This window comes from Odocoileus virginianus, unplaced genomic scaffold (genome assembly GCF_023699985.2).
Source record: "Odocoileus virginianus isolate 20LAN1187 ecotype Illinois unplaced genomic scaffold, Ovbor_1.2 Unplaced_Scaffold_6, whole genome shotgun sequence".
Taxonomy (NCBI): Eukaryota; Metazoa; Chordata; class Mammalia; order Artiodactyla; family Cervidae; genus Odocoileus; species Odocoileus virginianus.
The window spans coordinates 2,506,703-2,530,198 of NW_027224268.1; the positions used below are offsets into that span (position 1 = coordinate 2,506,703).

Genomic DNA, 23,496 nt, shown 5'->3' on the forward strand with positions numbered 1-23,496 from the left:
TTATTATTGATCCTTTGCGACCCTAACAGCAGAGATATTGCTAATTATTGTGATGATAAAAATACTAATTAATAGGCACTAATTTTTGTCTGCTATCATACACCAGGCACTGTGCACTGGTATTAGTCACTTTTTCGGGGCAAGAACCCAAGGCTTAGGGAGGCTAGAATCGGACTCAAACGCATCTCTGGATGACTATTTCAAAGTCAGGGTGTTTCCTCTTGGGTCACAACCACGCTCCATTTAAAAAAAAAAAAAAAAAGGAAAAGGCTAACTAAACACAAGGGAACGAAGGTGAGAACGTTAACGATAACCCTATGCGCAAGACAGAAAAAGAGACACAGATGTATAGAACAGACTTTTGGACTCTGTGGGAGAAGGCGAGGGTGGGATGATCTGAGAGAATAGCATTGAAACATGTTTATTATCATATGTGAAACAGATCGCCAGCCCAGGTTGGATGCATGAGACAAGTGCCCGGGGCTGGTGCACTGGGATGACTCAGAGGGGTGGGATGGGGAGGGAGGTGGGAGGGGGGGGTTCAGGATGGGGAACACGTGTACACCCATGGCTGATTCATGTCAATGTATGGCAAAAACCACTACATTATTGTAAAGTAATTAGCCTCCAACTAATATAAATAAATAAAATAAATAAAAACAAAAAAGAGATGAGCGAAGAGTTAAATGCTAAGAAACTGTTCTGGACACGGGACCCGCGCAGAGACAAGCATACCCCGCCCACTGTCCGATCCCACCCGAGTGCCGCGATCCGGTCACTCTAACGACCGTCCCCACGCTCTGCCTCAAGAGGAGAGCCCCATTCCGCGCCACGCCCCTTGCGTGGTGCGGAACATGGCGCTGATGTGACGTCACGGAGGGGAGGGCGGGAGTTCCGGCGCGTCGCAGAACGTGATCCGCGCCGGAAACTTTCTTTTACTCGGTCCGGCAACGGCTTCCTACTAGCCTCAGCCGGAACGGAAATAGGTCCCAGCTCGCCCACCGCCCAGGATTCGCAAGCTACGAGCCCTCGAGGTGACGCGTCCCCTTCGGGACTGTTGGGTTTCATTTGGGGAGTGAAGGAAGTGAAGGAGGCCCCTGAGCCTGACTTCCTCTGAGGCCAGGAGAGCTTAGAGTTTGGCTATCACGTATTCGTATTTATCACCACCCCGAGGTAAAAGGTGGGCCAGAGGCCCATGAGACCCCCTTAAATCAGTGAGAGGGAACGGGTTCCAGAGCCTCTCAGCTCTGCCGTGCATTAAAATCACTGGATGGCTTTAAAATGACCGGGCCTCCATCCCAGACCAGTTAAGTTCAAACCTCTCGAAGTGGGGCCCAGGTATTGGTTATTTTTATGAAAGCCCCCCGTGCGATTCTGATGTGCCAGGTAACACTTTAAGCTAGGTCTGAAAGGTGAACTCGCTTTGCCCACCCAGCCCAGTATTGGAACAGAAGATAGCCCAGGTCAGCCTCGTTCTTAGAAGGATGTCTAGGATATTGGCCCGTCTACTCAAAAATTGGGATTTTCTCTTCCCTCGCATGTTGACGTCTATGGGAGATCAGAGGTTTTGATGGAAGTTATCTGGAGAATATTTGGCACCTACAGTCTTCTCTGCTCCTTACCTGTGGAGGTGGAGAAGGTCTTTTCCCTCTTTTCTTCCTCAGTAATTAAGTGAAGTCAAACCAGTGGCCAACAAAGTACGTTTTAGCTCTGAAATCTTGAGAGTTCCTTAGTATAAACCAGATGGTTCTGAACAATTTTTTTTTCAGGAATGATTTTTAAAGTTGTTTCACAGGATAGGTTCTGTATTCAGCTGTTTTTCACCTTAAGTCAGAACATTACTTGAAAGTCTAGACTGAAGATTAATAACACAAATCACATTTCTGGCATTACTTTCAGAGTTCCCATGAATTGTGGGGTGGGTGTAACCTTTCCAAATACAGTTAATACTAATATAGTTTATAGGAGGAACAGTCTCTTTGGGATGGCATTGTGAACAGAAATCATGTATTTTCAGACTGTTAGCTAGTAACTCTGGATTGGCATAACTGAAGGCAAGTTCACAGTTAAGTTCACAGATCTCTGATTATTCATTGCTGTGCTGGGCAAGTATATAAACTAAAGCTCCAGAGAGCATTTTCATTCTAAAAGTGTTTTATAGATGGCAAAGGATTATTTTGTTTTTTTAGGGTACAGCAGTTAAGGATAGGGTGAGATGAGAAGGATAGGAAGAAAAATTGAACAAATAAGCATAGCGTAGAGGTTGGAAAATTCACAAAATAGATGCAGAGCTCTTGGAACTTCATTCTAAGTAACTATTTCCAAGTGACTGGTTCCAAATAACTAGTCATGGTTAGAGCTTTTTTGGTTAATTTCCCATTGCCTGTTGTGTTCATGAGTCAGGAGTTAATTTTGTTTGGGGGGCGTCCTCATATTTCACACAGGGAATTGGTGAGTTAGTGACATGGGGATTGGTGAACTTGGGAATAAATACATTCACAAATCCCTCACCCTTGCTGACAAATGAAACAGTGCCATTCAGTGGGTGCAATATGATTTGTATGAAACAGAAGAATTGTTAACTATCCTTTCAGCCTTTCTGCTTCCCCATCTGTGCCTTCTTTGTGATATTGCTTCTTTCTGCAACAACCAGAAGAGTAAACTGGGGTTGGGGATGGAGGGAATGAAAAGGAAATCAAACTCAGGTTTGGGGCTCCTTCACCCATCAGTTTGAACTGTTAGAGGCAGAGAGGGGCAGGCCTTCTGAACTGGGCAAGCCCCCAGTTCGTGGGCTTGTAGGAGGCCTGTTCCTGGCAGAAATGGAGCTTGGCCTGCTGAGGGTGGGAAAAGGCTGTTCAGACTTGAGCCATCTCTGATGTCCAAATCACTGAGCAGCAACCATGCCAAGCCGCAGGAGGGAGCCTCTGAGGGCAGCAAGCCAGATGAATTTGCCAGCCTCAGATTGCAGCTAGGGGTGACAAGAAGCTGTGCTCCCAAAAAACCTCCTTTTCTCATTTATATTAGTTGAGGAAGTTGCTACCAGCATGTTTGTTATTGGGAGACATCTTTGATAGGGTTATTATCTCTTAATCCAGAGATTCCGTGCAACTGCATGTGACTCAGTGTCTGTATTTCAGATTTCTCTACCATGCAGTCATTCATTTTGAGCAGTCTCCAGCAGACCCGGTTTTTTCAACTTTGAAACAATGTAAACTGAAGACCTAATTAGATCCCCCAAATTCTGTGGTTGCCTCGAGAACCAAATTAGTGAGAGCCTTATAGGAAACTTGCATAACTTGTTTAATGTCCAACACTGAATGTGTTTCTTTGCAAAACTCACAAAGTAGAGGAGTCTTCATGTATTTAATTTTCAGAATTCTAGTGGGAAAGCAGGATAGAGAAGAAAATCCAGTTAGAGAATATCCATTATCATTTCAAAGGCAATTTGTGTTTCATCTATCTGGTTGCTATGATGTGTCCTAGACCCTATATTTATAAGAATCTAATAGGCAGTTAAAAGATTGTATACAGTGTGACTACCTCTCAACAAAGCCACATTGCTTATAGGTGGAAATTTGCAACCACTTGGTGGAAATTTTCAAGGACTCAATGGAAATAGTCACGTTTTATTCATTGAAAACCGAAAAGCTCTTGTCTCTTGTTGTTCCTGTATAGTTAGGCATTTTTAAATGTATCTCTCAGGATAAGCAGTCATTGAAGAATGAGTGCATTTTTTAAGAAGGGCTATATGGGAAAATGTATCATTCAAGACTCAGAGTCACTGTCTTTCGCCTTTGGGCCTCGGCAGTGTTTCGTGAATGACCTCAATGCTGTTTTTTTCCTTCCTCTGTTGGCTGAGGACAGACAATGAATTGGGTCTCTGTGCTCGCCTGGGCTCAGCTGGGCAGTGACTATTGTGCCATTGTCCTCCCTGGGGAGGGCTGCCCAGTTGGTAGGGCTGTGGGTCCCAGCCTCCCCTGACATCGACCCTCTCTTTTCTTTCAGCTCCACCTCCCACTAGGAGAAGAGTTGCCATGCAATCCATGAAGCCAGGTGCCATGAAAGAGTACGAGACGCTCCTGGGAAGGTGGGGAAAGATCAAATTAAAGACCGCTGAAAGGGCATCTCCCATCTGCTGTTCCCATAAGCTTTCTTTTCTTTGAGATGGTAGTAATGTGTGAAAGTGTGGCGGTAGTATCAAGAAGTATTTTAATGTTGGGTTTTCAGAAGCCCCAGCAGTTTTATTAGGTCCTTAAGCTCTCTGTGTAGAAAGAGTACCCAGTTTTAAAAAGTTAACAGGGCCCGTTACTCAAGGAGGTTCTCACCTTCCTTTGGGTGTCGACAGATGCGGTCCGCTGGGAAGGATATGGGTTCCTTCTTCCAGGGAATAGACACTCAAAATTCTTTCTTGATTCCTGTCCCTTGTTGGGTTCCTGCTAGGCCCGGCAACTTGTAGGATCTCCATGAGAAATCAGGGCACTGCATATGCTTTCTAAGCCCTGTTGATTGATCCTGTTTTCCAGGAGTTAGAATTTTGTTTTGTTTTGTTCTTAATTAAGTCTTTAAGGTCTATGTAGCTCTTTAAGAAATAATCTGATTTGCTTATTTAGTCACAGACAGGGTTCTTTTGTCCCCAGTATTAGGAACTGGTCGCCATGATTGCTATTGGTCATAATCAGTTTTGTTTTTTGCACTGGTCTTATTCTGAGCCTGATAGCCTCTGAGCTGTGTGAGAATCTCAGTTCTTCCACTGATTTCTAAGTGCAAAGCGAGGAACAGGTAGGATGCTCAGCATACTGAGGGCAGGGTCTCTACAGCATCATAATGGATTAACATTAGGCAGAGGTGGGCAAGTGATGGCCCATGACTAAGAATGCTGTTTACATTGTTACAAGGTGGTCTTTTTAATTAAAAAAAAAAAAAAGAGGAAGGCTGCGTAGCAGGATATATGGCCTACAGGCCCGGAGTATTTCGTCCTTTAGAGAAAAAAATTTGCTGGTATAAAATACCAAGAGTAATACTGGAAATAGCCAGTTAACAATAGTTATAAAGGTCTCTGCAAGCTATTCTTTCTTTAGACATGTTTTTCCATACTTTATCGTATTTGATTTGAGAGAGATAATTGATTAATTTGTCATTCATTCTCAGGGACTATTTTTTCAACCTAAAGAAAACTCTTTTATTTGTTATTTTTATTGAAGTATAGTTGATTTACAATGTTGTGTTACTTTCAGGTATTCAGCAGTGATTCAGTCATACATTGTTTTTCAGATCCATTTCCTTTATAGGTTATTACAAAATATTGAGAAGAGTTCCCTGTGCTATACAGTAGGTCCTTGTTGATTATCTGTTTTATATATAGTAATGTGTATATGTTAATCCCAAACTCCTAATTTATCCCTCCCCTCATTTCCCCTTTGATAACCATAAGCTTATGTGGGTCTCTTTCTGTTTTGTATATGTTAATTTGTATCATTTTTTTTTAGATTCCGCAGGTAATCGATACTCTTTTTAATTGAATATCTATAGGATTTTAGCAACCTTAAAGATACTTAAAATGTAAAAGGATATGACACACAGGTTTTGGAATATGAGAAGGGAAAATAATAAAGCCAAGGACAGAATGAGCAGCATATTGAACGTAGAGCCTGAGGACTCTAAACATGCTGGAAGATGGCAGCAGATTTGACCAGAAGTGTCCCAGTGGCCAGACAGTGAGGAGAGCATAACCCGTAAAATCGACAGTTGCCTGTATTCCCTGATGGATGTAAATTCATCTTTCTTTCATGGCCTGGGTCTTAAAAGAGGCCAGCCTCTCGGCAGATGAGTTGATATGCTTTATAGATAGTCGGTACCCAGGGCTAAATCTGAGTGACTTCTGATCCAAGTGCAGGAACTGGCTTGCTTCATCCCCGCCCCTTGTCCTAGCTGCTTTCTTAGAAAAGTGCTCAGAGTGCCTTTCGTGATTTCTGAGGTAGTGGGACATGGCAGTCCTTCTGTCAAATTATTTGTTGAATCAAATGCATACGTAAGTAACCACTTCTCAAATTAGCACTCCCATCCCTTTTAAATCACAGCCATTGACATTTGAACTGCCTGGCAAACATGATGACTTACACTCGAACCTCTTAAACAGTTGTCTACTCTGTCACACATGCCTGACTTCTGGCTCTGCAAAGGGGAGCCTCTCATAAGCCATCTTGTGTATTTGCAGAATATTGGTACTACTGCTTCTAAAGCCAGACTGGACTTTCCCAATTATAAATAAAAACAGGGTTGTCCAGGATCTGCAGTAGTGTTCAATCACAGTAATATTTATTACATATTGGAAGATGTCAGATCTCCCAGTTTGAAATAATTAATATTTACATTGATCTGTTTCTAAGTATGTATTTTCTAAGGTATAGAAGTCTGGATTCAAAACTCTTAATTTCCCCAAGATGCACAGATCTCCTAGGCTTTTCTAATTTAATTCCTATGCTAATTGTTAATTTCTGAAACAAATTTTATTAAGAATCACATGGAGTTCACTTTAATGTCATTATGTGCTTCAGGCACTCAGAAAACTGTTCAGATTTCAGTGGTGGAGATAGAAAACCCGAGGGGAGTGAATTAACCACTTAAAGGCTACACCTTACCCTTTAGCACTCAAGTATTAATATACACTGATTTCTACTATAATTTCTCTTGTGTTCATTTTACTTCTATAGGTGGTTAGCTCCTTAATTGTATTGACTGTTTTCATATATATATTTCTTCAGTAGCCTATAAAGCACATAGCAGTGCGCCACACTTTCAGATACTTGCTCATGTTTTAAGCCTTTATAGTTTCAAACTAATGTGAACATTAGTTTACACTTGTATTTTCACTGCATTTGTTCACTTTCCCCCAGTTTACATTTACTATGTGTGTGTGAATTTAGAACAGGTAACAAGAAGCGTGGGCTGTGTTTAAGACAGATTTACAGAAGACCATGTCAGCCCTCTTGGAAATACTCTATTTGAAAGCTTATTATATTTAAAAAACGTAAATCATTCTCTTTAGGCTAAATCTTAAAAGATGTGGTCGATTTAACTTACCAGTTTTCCACATTAACCATAGCAAAACATCTGATGGAGATTACAGAATAAATCGAGTTTACTTCTTAAGGCTTGGAGATTTTCAAGTTCTACTCTATAATTAAGTGAAGTAGGAGAAATAGGACTCCTTCAGTATCTGATTTACAGAGTTTCAAAACCCAAGTACCTGTTTGCTCAGCATCACGTTGTGTTAGGGGTTTCGTCTCATAGATGCTTTAATTCTCATGCGTTGTAGGCTATTGCATTTAACTTTTTTCTTAGGTACATTCTGGTGTATGCTGGCACTTTGAGCATCTCTGAACCCTTCCTTGAACAGGAGGGGGAGATTTTAAGTCTGTTTTAAATAGGTTGTAAAAGGTGCAGCTGCAAATTAAACTTTACCTTGAGGTGTTTCCTGCCATATCAATAAATCACAAGAGGTAGATATTGGGGAAATAGCCACAAACCTCACACCACTGGACTGACCAGATGTCTGCCCTGGACTTGTTCTTTTCTAGTTTTGGGGCTTGGTTTGGACGTTCACAGTCAGAGATGGAGGCAAAGGTAAGATTTTTCTTTTTAACTCATGAGAGGGAAAAAGGTACATTTTCACTTTTAGAAGTCTTAGTGTCTAATTTCATGATGGAATAGACCAAAGGGATACATCAGAAAGCTATAAGTAAAGCACCATGGGGTGCATGGCTAGTCAGCTTCAGTCCCAGGCACTGAGAGCCCACAGGTTAGGGGCCAGAGAGGGAGGGACCAGAGAACATCATCCTCAGTAACCCCCGTGCTTCTTGGCAGGCATTTCTAACTTGGAATCAGTCAGTTCATTACGGCAGGTTGAAAGGTCCAGGATGATAGGCAGTGGCTCTTCATTGCTTCCTGCATGTCATCTAAAAATGATTATTATTAGCCTCTGCCCCTAGTTTATCTTGGGCTGTCACCTCAGACTAATTGTCAGTGCCAACCTTGTGTGCAACAAGTACTTCAGAACAAGTGTGCACTCATGGGCGTGGACCAGTCTTATATCCTCTTTGGCCCGCAGGCATCCTAATTAGGAGAAGGTATTCAGTAGATACACAGTAAAAAGGTTAGTTGATTGACTGTTTGAAGGTTTCTCTTGAGGCTGAACCCGTGTGCTGTCTAGCCTGCAGTCTCCATTTTTCGTAGCTGGCATCCACACAGGATCCCGAGTCTTGGTCCTCTCATCCAGTCTATGCAAGGTACTGGCAGCATTACCATCAAGCCATGGCGTGGATGCACAGCCACCAGATTGCCTATCAGAAGGCGGTGGACTCAGTCGTCACTTCCCCGTGGTACTGCCCAGCCACTGGCCTTGCCCAGAGTGCTGCTGCCGAGGGTGGCAGAAGCTCCAAGCTTCCCTCAGCCTCTGGGGACGCCTCCCGCGGGTGTTCACGTCCCGGCAAGCCGGGACCACAACAATGCAGCACAGAAAAGCCAGCCCAGGTCGCAGAGGACAACGAGAGCGAGTCCGACAACGAGAGTGAGTCGGACGACGGCGGCATAGTGTGCGACCTGAGCAACATGGTGATCACGGACGAGCTGCGCCAGTACTTCGCGCAGACCGAGCGGCACCGGGAGGAGCTCCGTAAGTACAGCCCGCTCCGCCTCAGGCCTTTCTTCCTGCCCTCATGTACGAACTTCTGACCCCTTGCTTGGGTCCAGGTAATATTCAAACCCAATCCTAAGTCTGGAAAAGCTCTCGTGATGCGGTACCTCACTTACATTAGTTTTCCAGAGTTGTTTCAATATAGGACTTTTTTTAAAAAAAAATTCTTGTGGTAGTGGTGGTGGTGGTTTAGTGGCTGGCTCAGTCATGTCCAACTCTGCAAGCCCATGGACTGTGGCCTGCCAGGCTCCTCTGTCCATGGGATTCTGCAGGCAAGAATACTGGAGTGGGTTGCCATGCCCTCCTCCAGGGGATCTTCCCAACCCAGGGATCAAACCCAGGTCTCCTGCATTGTAGGCTGATTCTTTACCATCTGAACCACCAGGGAAGCCCATTACAACCAGTAGGCAGTCTCAATATTGTTTTTATTGCATTCTAATCATATATATTTTACTTAGAATTTTCTAGTAAACAGAGGCATAGAAACCTGGGGATGTATGATTTTCATTTACATCTTGATTGATCTGTATTTTCCTAATGTTGGGTGGGCATTTACTGATGCCCCCTGAGTGCATGGAACTGAGCAGTGGGCTGTGTGTAAAGCCCCATGGCTTTTAGTGTCTGCCTGTGGTTCTCACTAAACTACTCATTCAGTTGTTTTACTTCCCTTCTTTTGATTAAACTGTTTTCTTCTTTTTGCATATCAGAAAGTACATCCAAACAAGTCTTTTTAAAACTTTCTACTACACACAGAATACATGTCTTTCCATGATTTTCAGAAATATATTTTACCTTTTTTCAAAATACATTGGAAATAACCATTAGTCTAATTTAAAAGTATATAAACGGATGAGGGAGGGTCATCACTGGAGCATGTCCACTTGTGTTTGGAATGCTGTTACAGGCTTTTGAAAAAGAAAATATGAGGAAGCCAGTGCTTATTTCTCTTGTCCTTACCCAAGGCAGAATAACATGCTTTTCCTGCCAGAAAGAGTACTACTTTTGTGATAGAAGTTGTAATTAAGGATGGGAGCAAAACCCCGCCATCTAAAAGGCCATTTTGAATCACCTGCTAATTTAAAATAAACCTGAAATATCATCTATACCCAAGTGAGGAGTTAGGAGTTTATGAATGAGTGTAGGAGACAAGAGCATCTGCCCTGGAAGCATTGTCAGGTCCCCGGGAGGCATGAGAGTTGTCTGGCGAGGGTGAGAACAGGCTTTGGTGTCAGAATTGAATCTTCTCACGAAAGACATGGTCTCTCTGAGAAGCAGCTGCCAGGGCCTGATGCTGCCCCTCCAAAAATAATGGGCATGGCTTCACCAGCGCTAGGTTTCCCACCAGCTCTTTCAGTGGTGTACAGGATCAATATGTGTTCCTCGGAGCAGTCATGAATGATGGCACTCACATGTAAGTAATTGGAATGCCCACAGTGCTTTCCAATCCATTACCTCTGCTAGAAATGCTCACGGAGGTTCAGTTAGACACACAGCTGGGAGATGTTTGAATAAAGAAATGAGGGACCTGCATCGTGTGAATACTTGGTTGACGTTGTTTTGCTCTTCGAGCCACCAGAAGCTATTTATTCAATCAGGGCAAACCCAGCCTTGCACATGAATCATTTAGAGAACATAGATTGTATCAAATACTACTAGCAAGCGAAAACGTAGATAAATTTGAAAGATTTAGCTTTTTCCGGATTACTCACCTCCACAAGAACTTACACATTTTACAGTTTAGTGTCATCTGAGTCTCATTTAATGTTTTCTTGGGATAAAATCCTTTAGCATGGACAGCGTGTTCTTGTTTGTGATTACTGTTCTTCCAGAGACTCTCTAATTTCACATATTTCCATGATAAAAATTTTTTAAAAATTAACTAGGATAAATAAAGAACTCCTCTTGTGCAGGGGTAACAGGCATGCTTTTGATGGTTATATATCACGTTTCCTTAATGGATATTTCTGTTATTTAAAACTTCACTGGTAATATTACTTAGGGAAAATTAGATGGTTGTGAAGTTTTAAAAGGTTGACTGTGTTGTCAGGTATTTCTTAGGAAAAATAACTGTTAGGTTAATAAAGGCATCATTTTTAGTCATAAATAACCATGAGCTGAGACTGTGATGTCCTCATTCTAATACTTAGAGAAGGAGGCCCCCCAAAACAAACACCACTGTTGTCTCACCAAGAACCAGTCCGATATTTTGGGGGCAGATGTCAGGCGCAAACAGGGACATTGTCTCAAGGAGCATAAACCAGTGTGGGAAGGGAAGACAAAAATCAAGTTTAAAAAGATAGTAGAAGAGCTCTCTGGGGTGCGGGTCATGGGTAGCTTTGCAAATGAGGGGAAGAGCCAGTGGGCTCAGCTGTCAGAGGAGTTCCACCAGGTGATTGTGGAGAAACGGAGTGTGCACTCGGCTTTGAGGTACTGGATCCGTGTGCAGTGAGAGGGAGAGAAAGGGGTAAGTGCACACCTGTGCAGCACTCCAAGTGCTGTTCTTACCGAAGGGCCCAGATGTGGTTCGTGTACGTGTGATGGGCTCGTCTGCTCCACTCTTGGGTACCCACACCCACTCCCCACCCACTACCCCGAGCAGGAAGGTGTAGACTCTAGGCTTCCTAGTGAGCCTTCAGTCAGTCTGCTGGAACCCCAGCCCACTGTCTCTGGAAAACCCGGAGGATAGAGCGAAGTCTGCAGCCCGGTGTTCAGTGGGCCACCCTGGTTTCACCAGTGAGGTTCAAGTATAGGAGCAAGCTGATGGAGTACAACTCCGCCATGCGTGCCTCATCTAGTCCAGATACTCAGATGGGCATCAGCCAGTCTGTGAGAGGACATGTGTGAATGACCACAGGGAAACGGAAGGGAGGGCTGGAAATGCACTTCCATTCTAAAACTAAGCTGCCCAGCTAGCTCAGTTGGTCGAGCATGAGACTCTTATTCTAAAAGTAAACATGGAGATTGCCCGTGGACTTCGGGATTACATTTGTCATGGAGTCAGGGATGCGGGCTGAGGAGGGAAGAAGACCCATCAGAAATGGCTCCAGCTCTTGGCAAGTACCTGTGTTCTGGGTGTGCTGCTGACGAGCCAGAAACAAGGCATTAGTGATATAAATCAAGTCTGTGCTTTCGCTCAGTTGTGCTGAGGTCATTAATCCTGGCAACACAGCAGAGAATATAACCAGACATGCTAATCCTAGAAAAATGGGGGAAAATCACATTCTTTAACACTCATTTGTCTTAGTGCTTTGTCCTCCAAAATGTTCTGCCTTTGGGCTGATTATCTGTGGAATACTGAATAAATGTTTTCCTGCTATGTCAGGGTCTCTGAAGTCCAAGTCACCTCCCATGATAGTTTTCTACTTTATAGACTTTAAGTCTACATTGGTAGCATCATGTGAATGTGTAGATTGAGGTGAAAATATCAAGGTTATATATCCTGAACCCAGATGGAGTCCAGTAGAGTTTCTCCCTGATGCTGTTTCTCCTGTTTTAACTCTATGTGCATGTTAAATTAACTCTGGAATTTGTTTCCTAGTACTGTTGTAACAGATTATACAAACTGTGTGATTTAAAACTACAGAGTTTATTCTCTCACAGTTCTGGAGCCCAGAAGGACAAAGTCAAGGTGTCACCAGTGCCGCACCTCCAGAGGTTCTCTGGCCTGCTTCCTCTAGCTCCTGACAGCTCCTGGCTTTCACTGGCTTCTGGTAACAAGGGTGCTGTCTCTGCCGCTATTTTTCCATGGTTTCCCCTGTGTCTGTATGTGCCCTGCTCTGTCTCGCATAAGGATACTCTCATTGGATTTGGGATCCACCCTAATCCAAAATCATCTCAATCCTTAGTTACATCCCCAAAGTCCCTGAGCTTCTGAGGTTTTGGATAGCTGGAAATTTGTAGGCTGTTTACCCTGCTACAACCCTGTTTTAAAGGTGGACTCAAGAAAGATACTCCAGTTTGTTTTAAAGCAAGTTGCCTTGGGCAAATGCCCTGCACGAAAAAAGTGCTTAGTAACACTTGAGTCCCACAACTATTTTCAGGAAAAATGACTGACCTCTGCGTGACAAGGGCCAGTTATGTCTGAAGTGTGATGTTCAACTCCTCTGCTTGTCAGCCATCTGGTTGGCTGAGCCCTCACCTTGTTTTGACAGAAAGAAAAATGGCCAGTGATTGACAATCCTTTCCTTCACTGGGACGGAGGAAGCAATAAATAGAACCCAGAGTAAGTGGATGCCCTCAAATGAGTATTGAATCCTGAGGTTTGCTTGGATCCCTGGGTCAGTGTGCACTAAAGTACTTTCATGTGCCACCTGTAGCCTCCAGTCCAGCCAGTCTGAACATGCTTGGTTTTAAGCTGACCAGGTTTCAAGTCTGTATTAATAGTCTAATGTTAGAACTTGGGTGTGTGTATGTAAGTAAAGGTAAAGCAACTCAAATGTAAGGGAACAAAATCAGACTACAACTCAGTAGTGCCTCTCCCCAGGGAGATTCAGAGGCCCTCTGGGAGAGGCTCTGCCCAGGGCCTTTTGAGAGTTGAGCATCTGTTTCTCTATCACTGGATTGTCATTTTTCTCCAACAGCATCTGGAAGGAACAGTTGTTTACAAAGAATAATGTATGGCCTTTGCCCGAGCTTTCTGTTGACAACCATTTCTGACCACCTGCTTTGGGTCAGGCATTGCAGCCCCCCCCCCAGGGCTGGGGAGATGAGGTGAGTAAAGGCCAAAGTGCCCACCCCAGGGTGGACTGCCACAGGTAGGCCTCTGGTGCCTAGGGACCTGCTTCCTGTCTCTCTGCTCTATGTTTGAGGGCAACTACCCACTGTGCAGGCTTCCTAGGTGACACTGGTGGTAAGGAATCCACCTTACCAGTGCAGGAGACATAGGAGACGTGGGTTCAATCCCTGGGTCAGGAAGATCGCCTGGAGAAGGAAATGGCAACCCACTCCAGTGTTCTTGCCTGGAGAATCCCATGGACAGAGGAGCCTGGTGGGCTACAGTCCCTAGGATCACAAAGAGTCAGCCACGACTGAAGCGACTTAGCACTCACGATGTCCATGAGATAGTTTTTGTCAGAAGGGCAGCAGAAGAAGCATCATAATAGTCATGGTAAGTTATAAGGAAAACAAATAAAGATGCAAAAGTAAAAAGGTTAAATTCACATTTCTGACGGCAGAGAGCAACACTAAAGACAGCAAAGGTTCCAGTGTTTTTTAAAACTTGTAAATACAGAGACTGATTTCAACAGGAAGTTCAACATCTGTTGTGTCACTAAACCTGTTGGTGAGAATGATGGTAGTCTTAGGACAGGCTTGAGAGTGAAAGGCCCAGGGTCTGGGAACTACTGCCCTCCATGTGCGCAGGCTCTGAGGGACTGTATGAAACTGTTTTCTCAGGGCCTGAGGACTATTAAAATGTCCTAGGCTGTCATAGGCAGCAGGGGGACTCTGGTATTCCTGGCTTGGGTGGAGATGCCAAGCCTTCAGAAGAGAAGTCCCTGGCCATGATGGGGGGAGGGGGGGTTAGAATTGAAACACCCGTATACCCATATGAGAATTGAACATCTTAAATCCTGAAGTTTCAGATTTGCCAGAAAGACCAGAAATGAGACACAAATGCCTGTCGACCTCCCATTCATTTGTACATCAGGCCAATATTTTGGTTTAGTTCTGCCTTTTACACTAGGTCAATTCTATCTTTTGTATGGATAAGGTAACAGTTATATTGTATTTCTTTTGCTTGACAGTCATTTGGATTATCCACATACTACCTCCTTGTATAAAAATAAGCTGTAGGTATGCTAAGACAGAAATGGCCACATGCATTTTTAACATTTCCAAGCTTATAAAACTCCTCTCCAGCTCCACGGTGTGATTTATAAATGAGTGAGATTTGTGAGTGTCTGTACCTAGCCACATAAATAGCATAGGCACATAAATATCTTGCCATTCACTTGATGTGCTCATTCTTGTGTTCCCTTCCATACTGAGCTTTCATTCATTCTTTTTTTTTAACCAAGGACAAAATGATTTATATCATTGTTTTATTCCCTACAGCCATCTTCAGTCCTTACTAAGTAGCATTTCTCTTGGTAGCAGCAGTGTCTACAAAGGTGTGCCTTCTCTGTTCTTGACAGTCACTTACAAAAATCTCTTAAGTTGGCTAGAATTTGCCTTAGGTTTTGTTGACATCTTTATGTTGTTTCTAGTTTACATAAGAATAAAAGTTATAAAAAAAAAAGAATAAAAGTTATACTACTGGACTTGTTATGGTAAAAACAGAGAGGAGAGGATAACCTGAGTAAATATGTGTTGCTTTACAAGAATCCATTTAGATGAGATCAGAGCATATAACCCACTGTCATGAAGTTGAGCTTAAGCTGGCCTGGAGTGAAGGGACAAGCCCTGTCTATCCATAAGGCAGGCAGCTGGTAGGCTGCTGCAGGCAGCACAGAGGCCTTCCTGCCATCTGAAGAAGAATGCTTTCTTGGCCCTGTCCTACCTTTGGCCAGCCTTGAAGCCCATTCACCTTTCCTCACATGGTGTGATTTGTGTTGAGATGTGCGGGGATCATCGCTCATCCTCGAGTTATCTAGCTGCTAGCACTCACCCTTTCCCAGATGACCTCAAACCCATACCTCTTCCACAGAGGTGATTCTTTTACCCCCAGCAGCTTATTTGTGGTGGGAATTATTACTACCTATAGCCCTGGACTTGGCAGGGAGTGTTCCCTTTCCCAGCTGGTCAGGTCCGTCCAGTGTTTGAACCCACAGGAGTACCACTGGCTACGCCTCACGGGGCAGCTTGTGGGCAGCCGTGTGGACCCAGAGAGACCCAAGGGGCTGCATTTTTCTCCTCTGTTTTTCAGGCCCATTGCTGAACATGGATACTTTGGGGTGCTGAGTGAGTGAGAGATGTGGTTCCTAAAGGAGATAGTGATCACCCCACATGGGTTATGCCTTAGAGTCTGAGAAGCTCCCAGCCAGTGGGTTAGGGCCAGGTGCCCTGGCAGTTAGAAAGGGAAGGCAAAGAGAAGCGAGTGCCAGCTGAGACGACCCGGCTCATGGAACATGTTGCTTGCTTCCCAGGGCGGCAGCAGCAGCTGGACGCAGCACGCCTGAAAGACTACGTGAATGCTGACCATGGCCTGTACTGTGACAAGCGTGGCCGCTCCGCGCTGCCCCCAGCCGAGCGACCTGGAGAGCGGCGCCGGGCTGAGATGCAGCGCCTATATGGGGCCAGTGCCACCAAGATCCAGGCTATGGAGACCGCCATGCAGCTCAGCTTTGACAAGCACTGCGACCGCAAGCAGCCCAAGTACTGGCCTGTCATCCCACTCAAGTTCTGAGCCCCTCCTGGGGGGACCCCACCTGCCTCTGCCTCTGGTTGCCTTTCATGGTCGCCTTCTCCCCCTCTCCTGTGGCTCTTCTCAGAGAAAGGGGGCTCGATGCTGACAACTGAGCACGTTCATCAAAGTCCCCCGGGGGCAGTGATAAGGCCAGCCACCTGGGAGTGGGCAGAACGCATCCTGTTGCAAGTGAGGTGTTCTTTCGGCATAAAACGATAATTTCACATCCATCCCGTTGGTTTTGAATGTCAGTGAGAGTGACCAGTTCATTCAAGTTCTTGGAGATCCTGCCTAGTCATTATGTTTCTCTTTTCTTCTTTCTTTAACCCAACTGAACTAGGCAAAGGTTTTCAGGGGCTCAGATGTCTTCCCCCCCCAACCCTAAGTCCTCTAGCCCAGATGCAAACCTGCTGGCCCAGCAGCACAGAGCTCATCCGAGTGTGTGTGCTGTCAAGGGCTGGAGTTCCTAGCTCGGGCTTTGAGGCTGCATGATCTGTGTCCCGACTCCTCAGTTCTGCCCTTGCAGGAGGAAGACAGCCAGAGATGGTGAGTAAAGGCCTGGGCATGGCTGCATGCCAATAAAACTATTGATGAAAACAGTCCAGGTTTGGCCTGTGGGTGGTAGCTTGCCAGCTCCTACTCTAAAGGAATGAGAATCCGTGTCTGATGTCCTTCTGGTTACCTGCTTGTCTCGACAGAGCTTGAAAGTCATCCAGAATTGAAAGCTGAGGACAGTGATTCCCAAACCTGCTCACCTCTGCAGTCTCCTTGGTGGTAGAAAAGGTGTCATTGAACTCTTACTACATAACAGCGAATACTGTTTTGATAAGAGAATATATTTCAGGGAACAAAAACCTAAAAATGGATGTTTCAGTCCATTTATAAAAGCCAGCTGCCTTTTAAATAAGTTATTTTGGTGCGTTGCCAGGGTGAACCGTGCTGACCTGCGAAGATTAGCACATCCATCAAAGGTTGGTGAAAAGATAGAGTATTGACATGTTTCTCCCTCAAAACACTTAGCTGCGCATTCAGCCCCTGCCCTGAAACAAATACATTACTTTTCCTCAGCCCCAGGTGCTTATTTTTCCAAGCTCACGTTTTATTACTGGAGTTATAGTTTGTGCTTGGGTATTGCAGACAAAAATCAGGATTAACTTCCCCTGTGGTGACACATGACCAAAATTTCAAATCTTTGCCAATTCTCTCTCTCTCTCTCTCTCTCTTCCTTTGAAACCCATATGCCTAAATAGAAAATAAATGTGACTGAGGCAGAAATACAAACTGAACTTCTAATTGTGGCAGTTTTCTTGGCAATTTAAGAGTGAAGTGTTTATCCTCCCAAAAGACACTCCTGCCTTCCCCCAGAGAAACCCCCAGATTGGTCCCACCCTTGCCGATGAGTGCCTTTCACTTCCCAGGGCTTGGTGTTCCTTGCTCCTGACGTAGGTCTTCATGATACCCCCCACAGGGGGTCCTTGTGAGGACCACCTGGAGTTGGTGCCTGGAAAACACACAGCGCTGGCCACATGGTATACACGCAATCAATGCTGATGCTTATCCCCTATCTTTAAAAATTGCCAAAGAATGCCAACGGAAGTCCTGGCTGTGGAACTTCTTCCAGATAGGGGGACATTATCTCCCTGTCAGCAGTTGGAACAGATGGACTGGCTCCTGCCACCTCAGCCCCACCTGTCCTACACCAATGTCTCGTGTGATCACTTGTAATAGGAGGGCCCCACGACTTGTTCATCCATTCACACAGCAGATGTTTAGTCCTTTCCATCCCAGTTAGCTGGACCATGGTCTTTTCCTTGGGGACATGGTGGTGGGCAGCGAGGGCAGGGGGCAGCGCTGCAAGAACTCAGGGGAGGGAGGTAAGGGCAGGGTTTCCTAACCTGAGCACTGTCAACTCTTGGAACTGGATCATTCTTTGTTCTAAAAGAATCCATACCATGGATACCTATTTATGAACTAAAATTGATAAACTCCTGGGAAATATTCACACACACTAGCTTCAAAATAAGAGTTTGGTTCTGGGCAGTGAGAGGATTGGAGTCCCTATCCAGAGGGGTTTCTCTGTCTCTGATGTTTCATTTCTTTTTTTTTTTTCATTTATTTTTATTAGTTGGAGGCTAATTACTTTACAATATTGTAGTGGTTTTTGCCATACATTGACATGAGTCAGCCATGGTTTCATTTCTTAATAACAGAAAAGTTATGGTAGAACCCAGCTTCAGTGGAAGCCCCCAAAATTCAGCAAACTTCTGACAAAGTTATTTCTCTTTCAGTTCATTTCTAGGATTAACTATTACATGAAATCTTTATCAAACTTATATAGGGCTTCCCAGGGGCCACGTACTCTTCTAATCTCTCTACAAATATGAATTGAGCAAGCAACCTATGACAAACCTGTGAAGTAGCTATCGCCGATACACAACCTGTTTTCCAAAACTTCAATCAGGTGTATCTCAGAATTCAGACGTTGTGGTACTTTTGAAAAGTCAAACAGCTTATTATGGAACTGGTCTCATTGGGCTGGGGCAGCAGCCTGTCATCAAAGTCAGTTGTTGCAGTAAAATGGAAGGATATTCTAAGCGGAATAACACCATAAATATTCCCAGTTCCATTCACGTCAGGTTTTGTCCTCATATCCTTATAGTCAAGTCAGGTTTGGCTGCCAAACAAATTATTTGAAAACAACAACGAAACATTACTTTCAGTTTCCAGAGCTTCGGAGATTCCAGGAAAGTGGTGAAATATTATTTCCATTTTGCACATGAGGAAACCGAAGCACAGAAAAGTTAACCAACTTAAGTTCACTCTCAGTTGGGGAAGAGAGGGTCAAACCTAAGTATTCTGACTCCTGAACTCCCTACTTTCAGGTGCTTCACCCTGCTGCACTCAGCCTTGACAGCCGTATTCACAACCTGTGTAAAGCACAATGTATCCAGAGCATGGTGAAGAATCTGGAGCTGATTACAACGCTCAGCAAGATTCCAGTATGTTCCATGCTGGAGCACAGGGTTAGACTCTAGTCCTGCTGGAGAATGTGACTGGATAATGCACTTGTTCTTTATCTGAATTTTAGAATCGAGCCTGTAACCTCGAGAAGAGGGGACACAATTGAGCTATTAAGGAAACAGAGGTTCTATGGCTTGGCGATTTGGGGCAGGTGAGGAAAATTCTAGGATGGTTCAGGTTTCTTCCTTGAATGGTGGTTCTCATCGCTGAGCTAAAGAAAACATTGAGAAACAGGTTTAGGAAGAAATAATTAACTCCACTTGGGGACACAGTGAGTTTGAAGAGCCCACAGGACATCCAGTGACATGGTGGTGGTCACCAGATATTTGAGCTTCAAACTCAGTGGAGAGAGTCGGCATAAAAAATATGAACTTCTGGGACTTCCCTGGTGGTCCAGTGGTTAAGAATCTGCCTTGCAATGCAGGGGACATGGGTTTGATCCCTGGTTCAGGAACTAAGATCCCACATGCCACAGAGCAACTACTGAGCCTGCACACCAAGAACCCATGCTCCACAACAAGAGATGCCATGGCAATGAGAGGTCCTCACACCACAATGAAGAGTAGCCCCCACTCTTCACAACTAGAGAAAGCCTGTGTGCAGCAACAAAAGAACCTGTGCACTGCAACAATGAGCTGGTGTAACCCCAAAATATAAATATTAACATTTAAAAAATTAATATTCAAAACAATACAGACTTCTGAGTCCTCAGCCTTAGGAATATGGAAAGGGAGACCACATACAGACTCCTAGGGATGGACCACTGACAGTGGGACCCTGAAGACAATGATTTTAACCCCAGATACAGAAGAGTCTGAAGGGAACTGAGAAAAATGGCAAAGACAAAAAGGAAGAAAGGAGCTAGAGGTGTCTCTAAAGAGGAAATTACAATTGGAACACCTGGACAATACGGCTTCTACTGTGATGCTTTAGGAAGTTGACTTCCCCACCAATGAAGTAGTTTTTAAAATATATGTGTACATATATAATTAAGATAAATATAGATAGATAAATTGAGTTATATATCAAACATTGGAAATATTTTGCAAATATGAAAACAATCTCATAAAGACTCTACATCTAATTTCCAATTTATATGAAGTTCAAGGACTAGACTAACATAAGACTCTGTGAAGACAATGAACCAAATCCAGAATTGGGAAATTTAATAAGACAGAAAACCCAGTTTCTTCAGCAAATGGACCTTTATAAAGTGTGTGTTGGAGAAGGGGTCATGGTGCACGAGGAAATGTCAATAAAATATTTTTAAAGTTCTGATCTGTTGAAGACACAACTCCACAGTTGAACTCATATGATGTCTGGGGTTTCCTTTAAAGAATGTGTCCCAGTGGCAGAGCATGTGAGAGAGAACACAGTAGGCAAAATGCTGACAATTGTTTAAGGAGGGTGATGGATACATGGAAATTCATAATGCTCTTTTCTGTAGCTTTATGTTTGAAAATTCCATAATAAATTTTTAGAAAATGAAATGGAATTTGAAGGAAAGAGATTAATAGTATTCCGGTAAAATAAGAAGAGACAAGTAGTTTCGCTTGACAATCTAGAAACCACTGTAACCTAAAGGACCTTAAAGCAATTTCAGTGGAAAGGTGGGGAAGAATACCAAAGTTTATATCAAAAGCTAAGATCTTGGGGATGGGGGGGAGACTGCAGCATGTCAAAGGGACATGGGAGCCAGTGTGAAAGATCTCCCAGTGGCCAAATGGAACAATTTAAGAAACAAAATCTGTAACAGAGAATTGGATTATAACCCAAAGTATAAAAGAGATATACACAACTCCATACTGATAAGTGATTGCATAAAAAAGGAGGAGAAGAGACAAATCTTCCAGAAGAATTCTAAATAATGGCTGTAGATTCTGCCCCCTCTAGAGGTCTGACCTTACTCTTCCTCCCCTTCCCTTCCTGACCGTCTCCCTCCCCGAAAAACAGGGAAGAGAAAAGGGGAAATAACTTTCAGTGGAAAAGCTTCACCAACACCACATTATGCACATGCTCAAGGTCGGCATCGCTAGTGGTAAGTTCTTCAGGTACCATGTTACCATGTGCTACTACCTGATGTCTCAGAACCTGTAACCCCAGTCTCACCATGAGAAAACATCAGATAAAGTGAAATTGGGGAACATTCTAGAAAATACACAACTAGTCCTCTTCAAAACCCTCAAGGTCAGGAAAAGCAAAGAAAGATGAAAACTGTCAGAGGAGACCAAAGAGACATGAGGACGAATTGCATCATGGGATTCTGGTTGGATCTTGGAGCAGAAAAAGGGCATTGTGTGGGGAAGGTGGTAAAATCCACATCAAGTATGCACCAGTGTTCATTTGACAAATGGCCCGTGGTTAACCCTAACTATGGAAGAAACTGGGTGAAAGTTTACAGGAACCGTATTATCTTTACAACTTTTCTATAAATCTAAAATAATTCTGAAATAAAAAGGGGTTTAAAATAAAAATAGGAATTAAGTACAGCTTTTTCTAAAGAAAGAATTTACAAAGCCTCTTTCCTTACTTCTGAGTTCTGTAGAATCTGGCATTAGGACACCAGAATGACGAGGCTGAAAGCAAAGTTGAAGGAAGGACCCGACCTTTCTTTATTAGGTACCTGATGTGTGTAGTGCTGGGCAATTTATACACATTACCTGCCTTGTTTCTCCTAACAACCTGATAAAGCAGCATCCCCAATTTTCTAAAGAGCAAATTGATTCAAACTAAGAAGTAGTAACATGCCTAATGGCTGGGAGGTTGAATGGAAATGGTGAGGGGTGACAATAAATGGGAGTAGGGTTTGCTTTTGAGATGAGGAAACTATTTTGGAACTTGGAATAGATGGTGATGATGCAACACTGCTAATGTACTAAATGCCACTGCATTGTTCACTTGAAAATGGTTACTTTTATGTGAATTTCAGCTCCTTGAAAAAAGGTCCAATACTTATTAAAAAGGTTGAGAAGCTGTGGTCTGGGGATGGTGAAAACACCTGGAGAGTGATGTGCAGAAATCACATGGTGTATAGTAACTATCAATTTTCATTTTTTATTGCCAAAGAACAGTCCCACAAATAAGTATTAGTATATGACTGAACATTACTCGTCCATAGAGCATGGTTTGAGAAATACCTTTTCATTGAATGAGGCCTCATTTTAACAAAGAGACAATTTTGGGGTCTTATTTGGCTACGAGTGCCATAGAAGCCACCCACGTGGCTTCAGAAAACAGAAGAGGATTCGAAGAGAAGCTGTTGTGGGGCTCAGTCTATTCCTGGAATGGATATATCAGACAATATGTAAATGGCATGGCACACACTTCAGGTAGAGTAACCTACAGCAGCAAGAAGCAGAAAATTGGGCTGTGTATGGGACACAGAATGGAGATCTATCCGTCAGAGTCCTAAGGTTCTCAGACCTGGTGGTATACGGGGATTGCTTGGATCCATTCCAGCCAGTTGAATGAGCATCACCAGCAGTGAGGCCCAGGCACCACTGTTGGATTGAAAGCTCTCCCAGTGGTCCTGATATGCAGTCAGGGTTGAGCCCTCTAGCCTAGATCAGTTGTTCCCAAATATGATGTCAGAACCTACTGATATTCAGTTTGTGGTGCAGTCTTATCCACTCTGTATCCAAGCTTAGCATGTGTAGGAATCACCTGGTGAGTTCATTACGACCGATTCCTGGGTCCTGCCATCTGATTGTGACTTAGTGGTCTAGGGTGGGGCCCATGAACTTGCATTGGTACCAAGTTCCCAAGTGACACTGGTGCTGAGTGGCAGTGATGTAAGCACGTTGATACACAATAAAGGCAAAGTCTGCAAACAGTTTGCTTTCTTCAAGAATATATAACAAAAGTAGATTCAAGTGGAAGGCGGACAGTGTGGTGGCTTAAGGGCAGCCACGCCAGGGATCGCAAGTAGCTTTTCATCCTTCATAGCGTGTCCATCATGATGGTGAAGTCATGAATCCCTGGGCGAGAGTCGGGGGTTCACGAAGGTGAGTAATGACCCAGGGAAAAAGGGTCTTCCCTGCTAGACTGCAGACTCTGTAAACAACTACAAGGTCTTTACAAAGGCCTGGACTGAACAAAGCCATTTCTCACGAAGATGTTTGCAGTATCTGTTTGAAGGCAATTACAGTAATGGGAATGAATGGGGCTTGCCTAGAGAAGTGGCAGTGGAACTGGAGACAGAAGATGGATGTGAGAGACAGGCATAAATGGCAGCTCCATCCTTCCAAGTGCTCAAGTGACTCTTCTCTTTCGCTCCTCCAACCAATCCAGTAGCAATTCTGTTGGCACTTGTCACATTGTCCCTGGGGTCCAGGTCCTGCCACCACCATCGCTCACCTGGGTTCACTCAGTGGCTTCCTAATCACCCTTACCCTCCTGCAATCTGTGCTTAACACACTTCCTATAGAGATGCCTGTAA

At 43.9% G+C, this 23,496-nt stretch overlaps 1 protein-coding gene across 3 annotated transcripts; it reads left to right on the forward strand.

Moving 5' to 3' along the window:
• Positions 1–909: 909 nt before the first annotated feature.
• Positions 910–17,323, forward strand: GEMIN8 (gem nuclear organelle associated protein 8). Of its 3 annotated transcripts, XM_070462618.1 has the most exons (6): positions 910–1,034; positions 4,006–4,087; positions 5,272–5,328; positions 7,578–7,623; positions 8,233–8,671; positions 15,778–17,323. In XM_070462618.1, the coding sequence occupies exons 2-6, from the start codon at positions 4,035–4,037 to the stop codon at positions 16,035–16,037; spliced, it is 855 nt and encodes a 284-aa protein (XP_070318719.1). In that variant the 5' UTR covers positions 910–1,034; positions 4,006–4,034; the 3' UTR covers positions 16,038–17,323. The 3 variants fall into 3 exon arrangements, with proteins under 3 accessions (XP_070318719.1, XP_020767408.2, XP_020767409.2); XM_020911749.2 differs by lacking the exon at positions 5,272–5,328; XM_020911750.2 differs by lacking the exon at positions 910–1,034 and having other exon boundaries at positions 4,004–4,087; positions 5,289–5,328.
• Positions 17,324–23,496: the final 6,173 nt, after the last annotated feature.

Bases quoted from the DNA above. Each gene is read 5' to 3' on its own strand.
- GEMIN8 (XM_070462618.1), top strand. From the start codon at position 4,035: ATGCAATCCATGAAGCCAGGTGCCATGAAAGAGTACGAGACGCTCCTG. The intron at 5,329-7,577 runs GTAGGTCCTTGT...GTTCTTTTCTAG, and splicing joins AGAGTTCCCTGTGCTATACA to TTTTGGGGCTTGGTTTGGAC. The intron at 7,624-8,232 runs GTAAGATTTTTC...CATTTTTCGTAG, and splicing joins AGTCAGAGATGGAGGCAAAG to CTGGCATCCACACAGGATCC.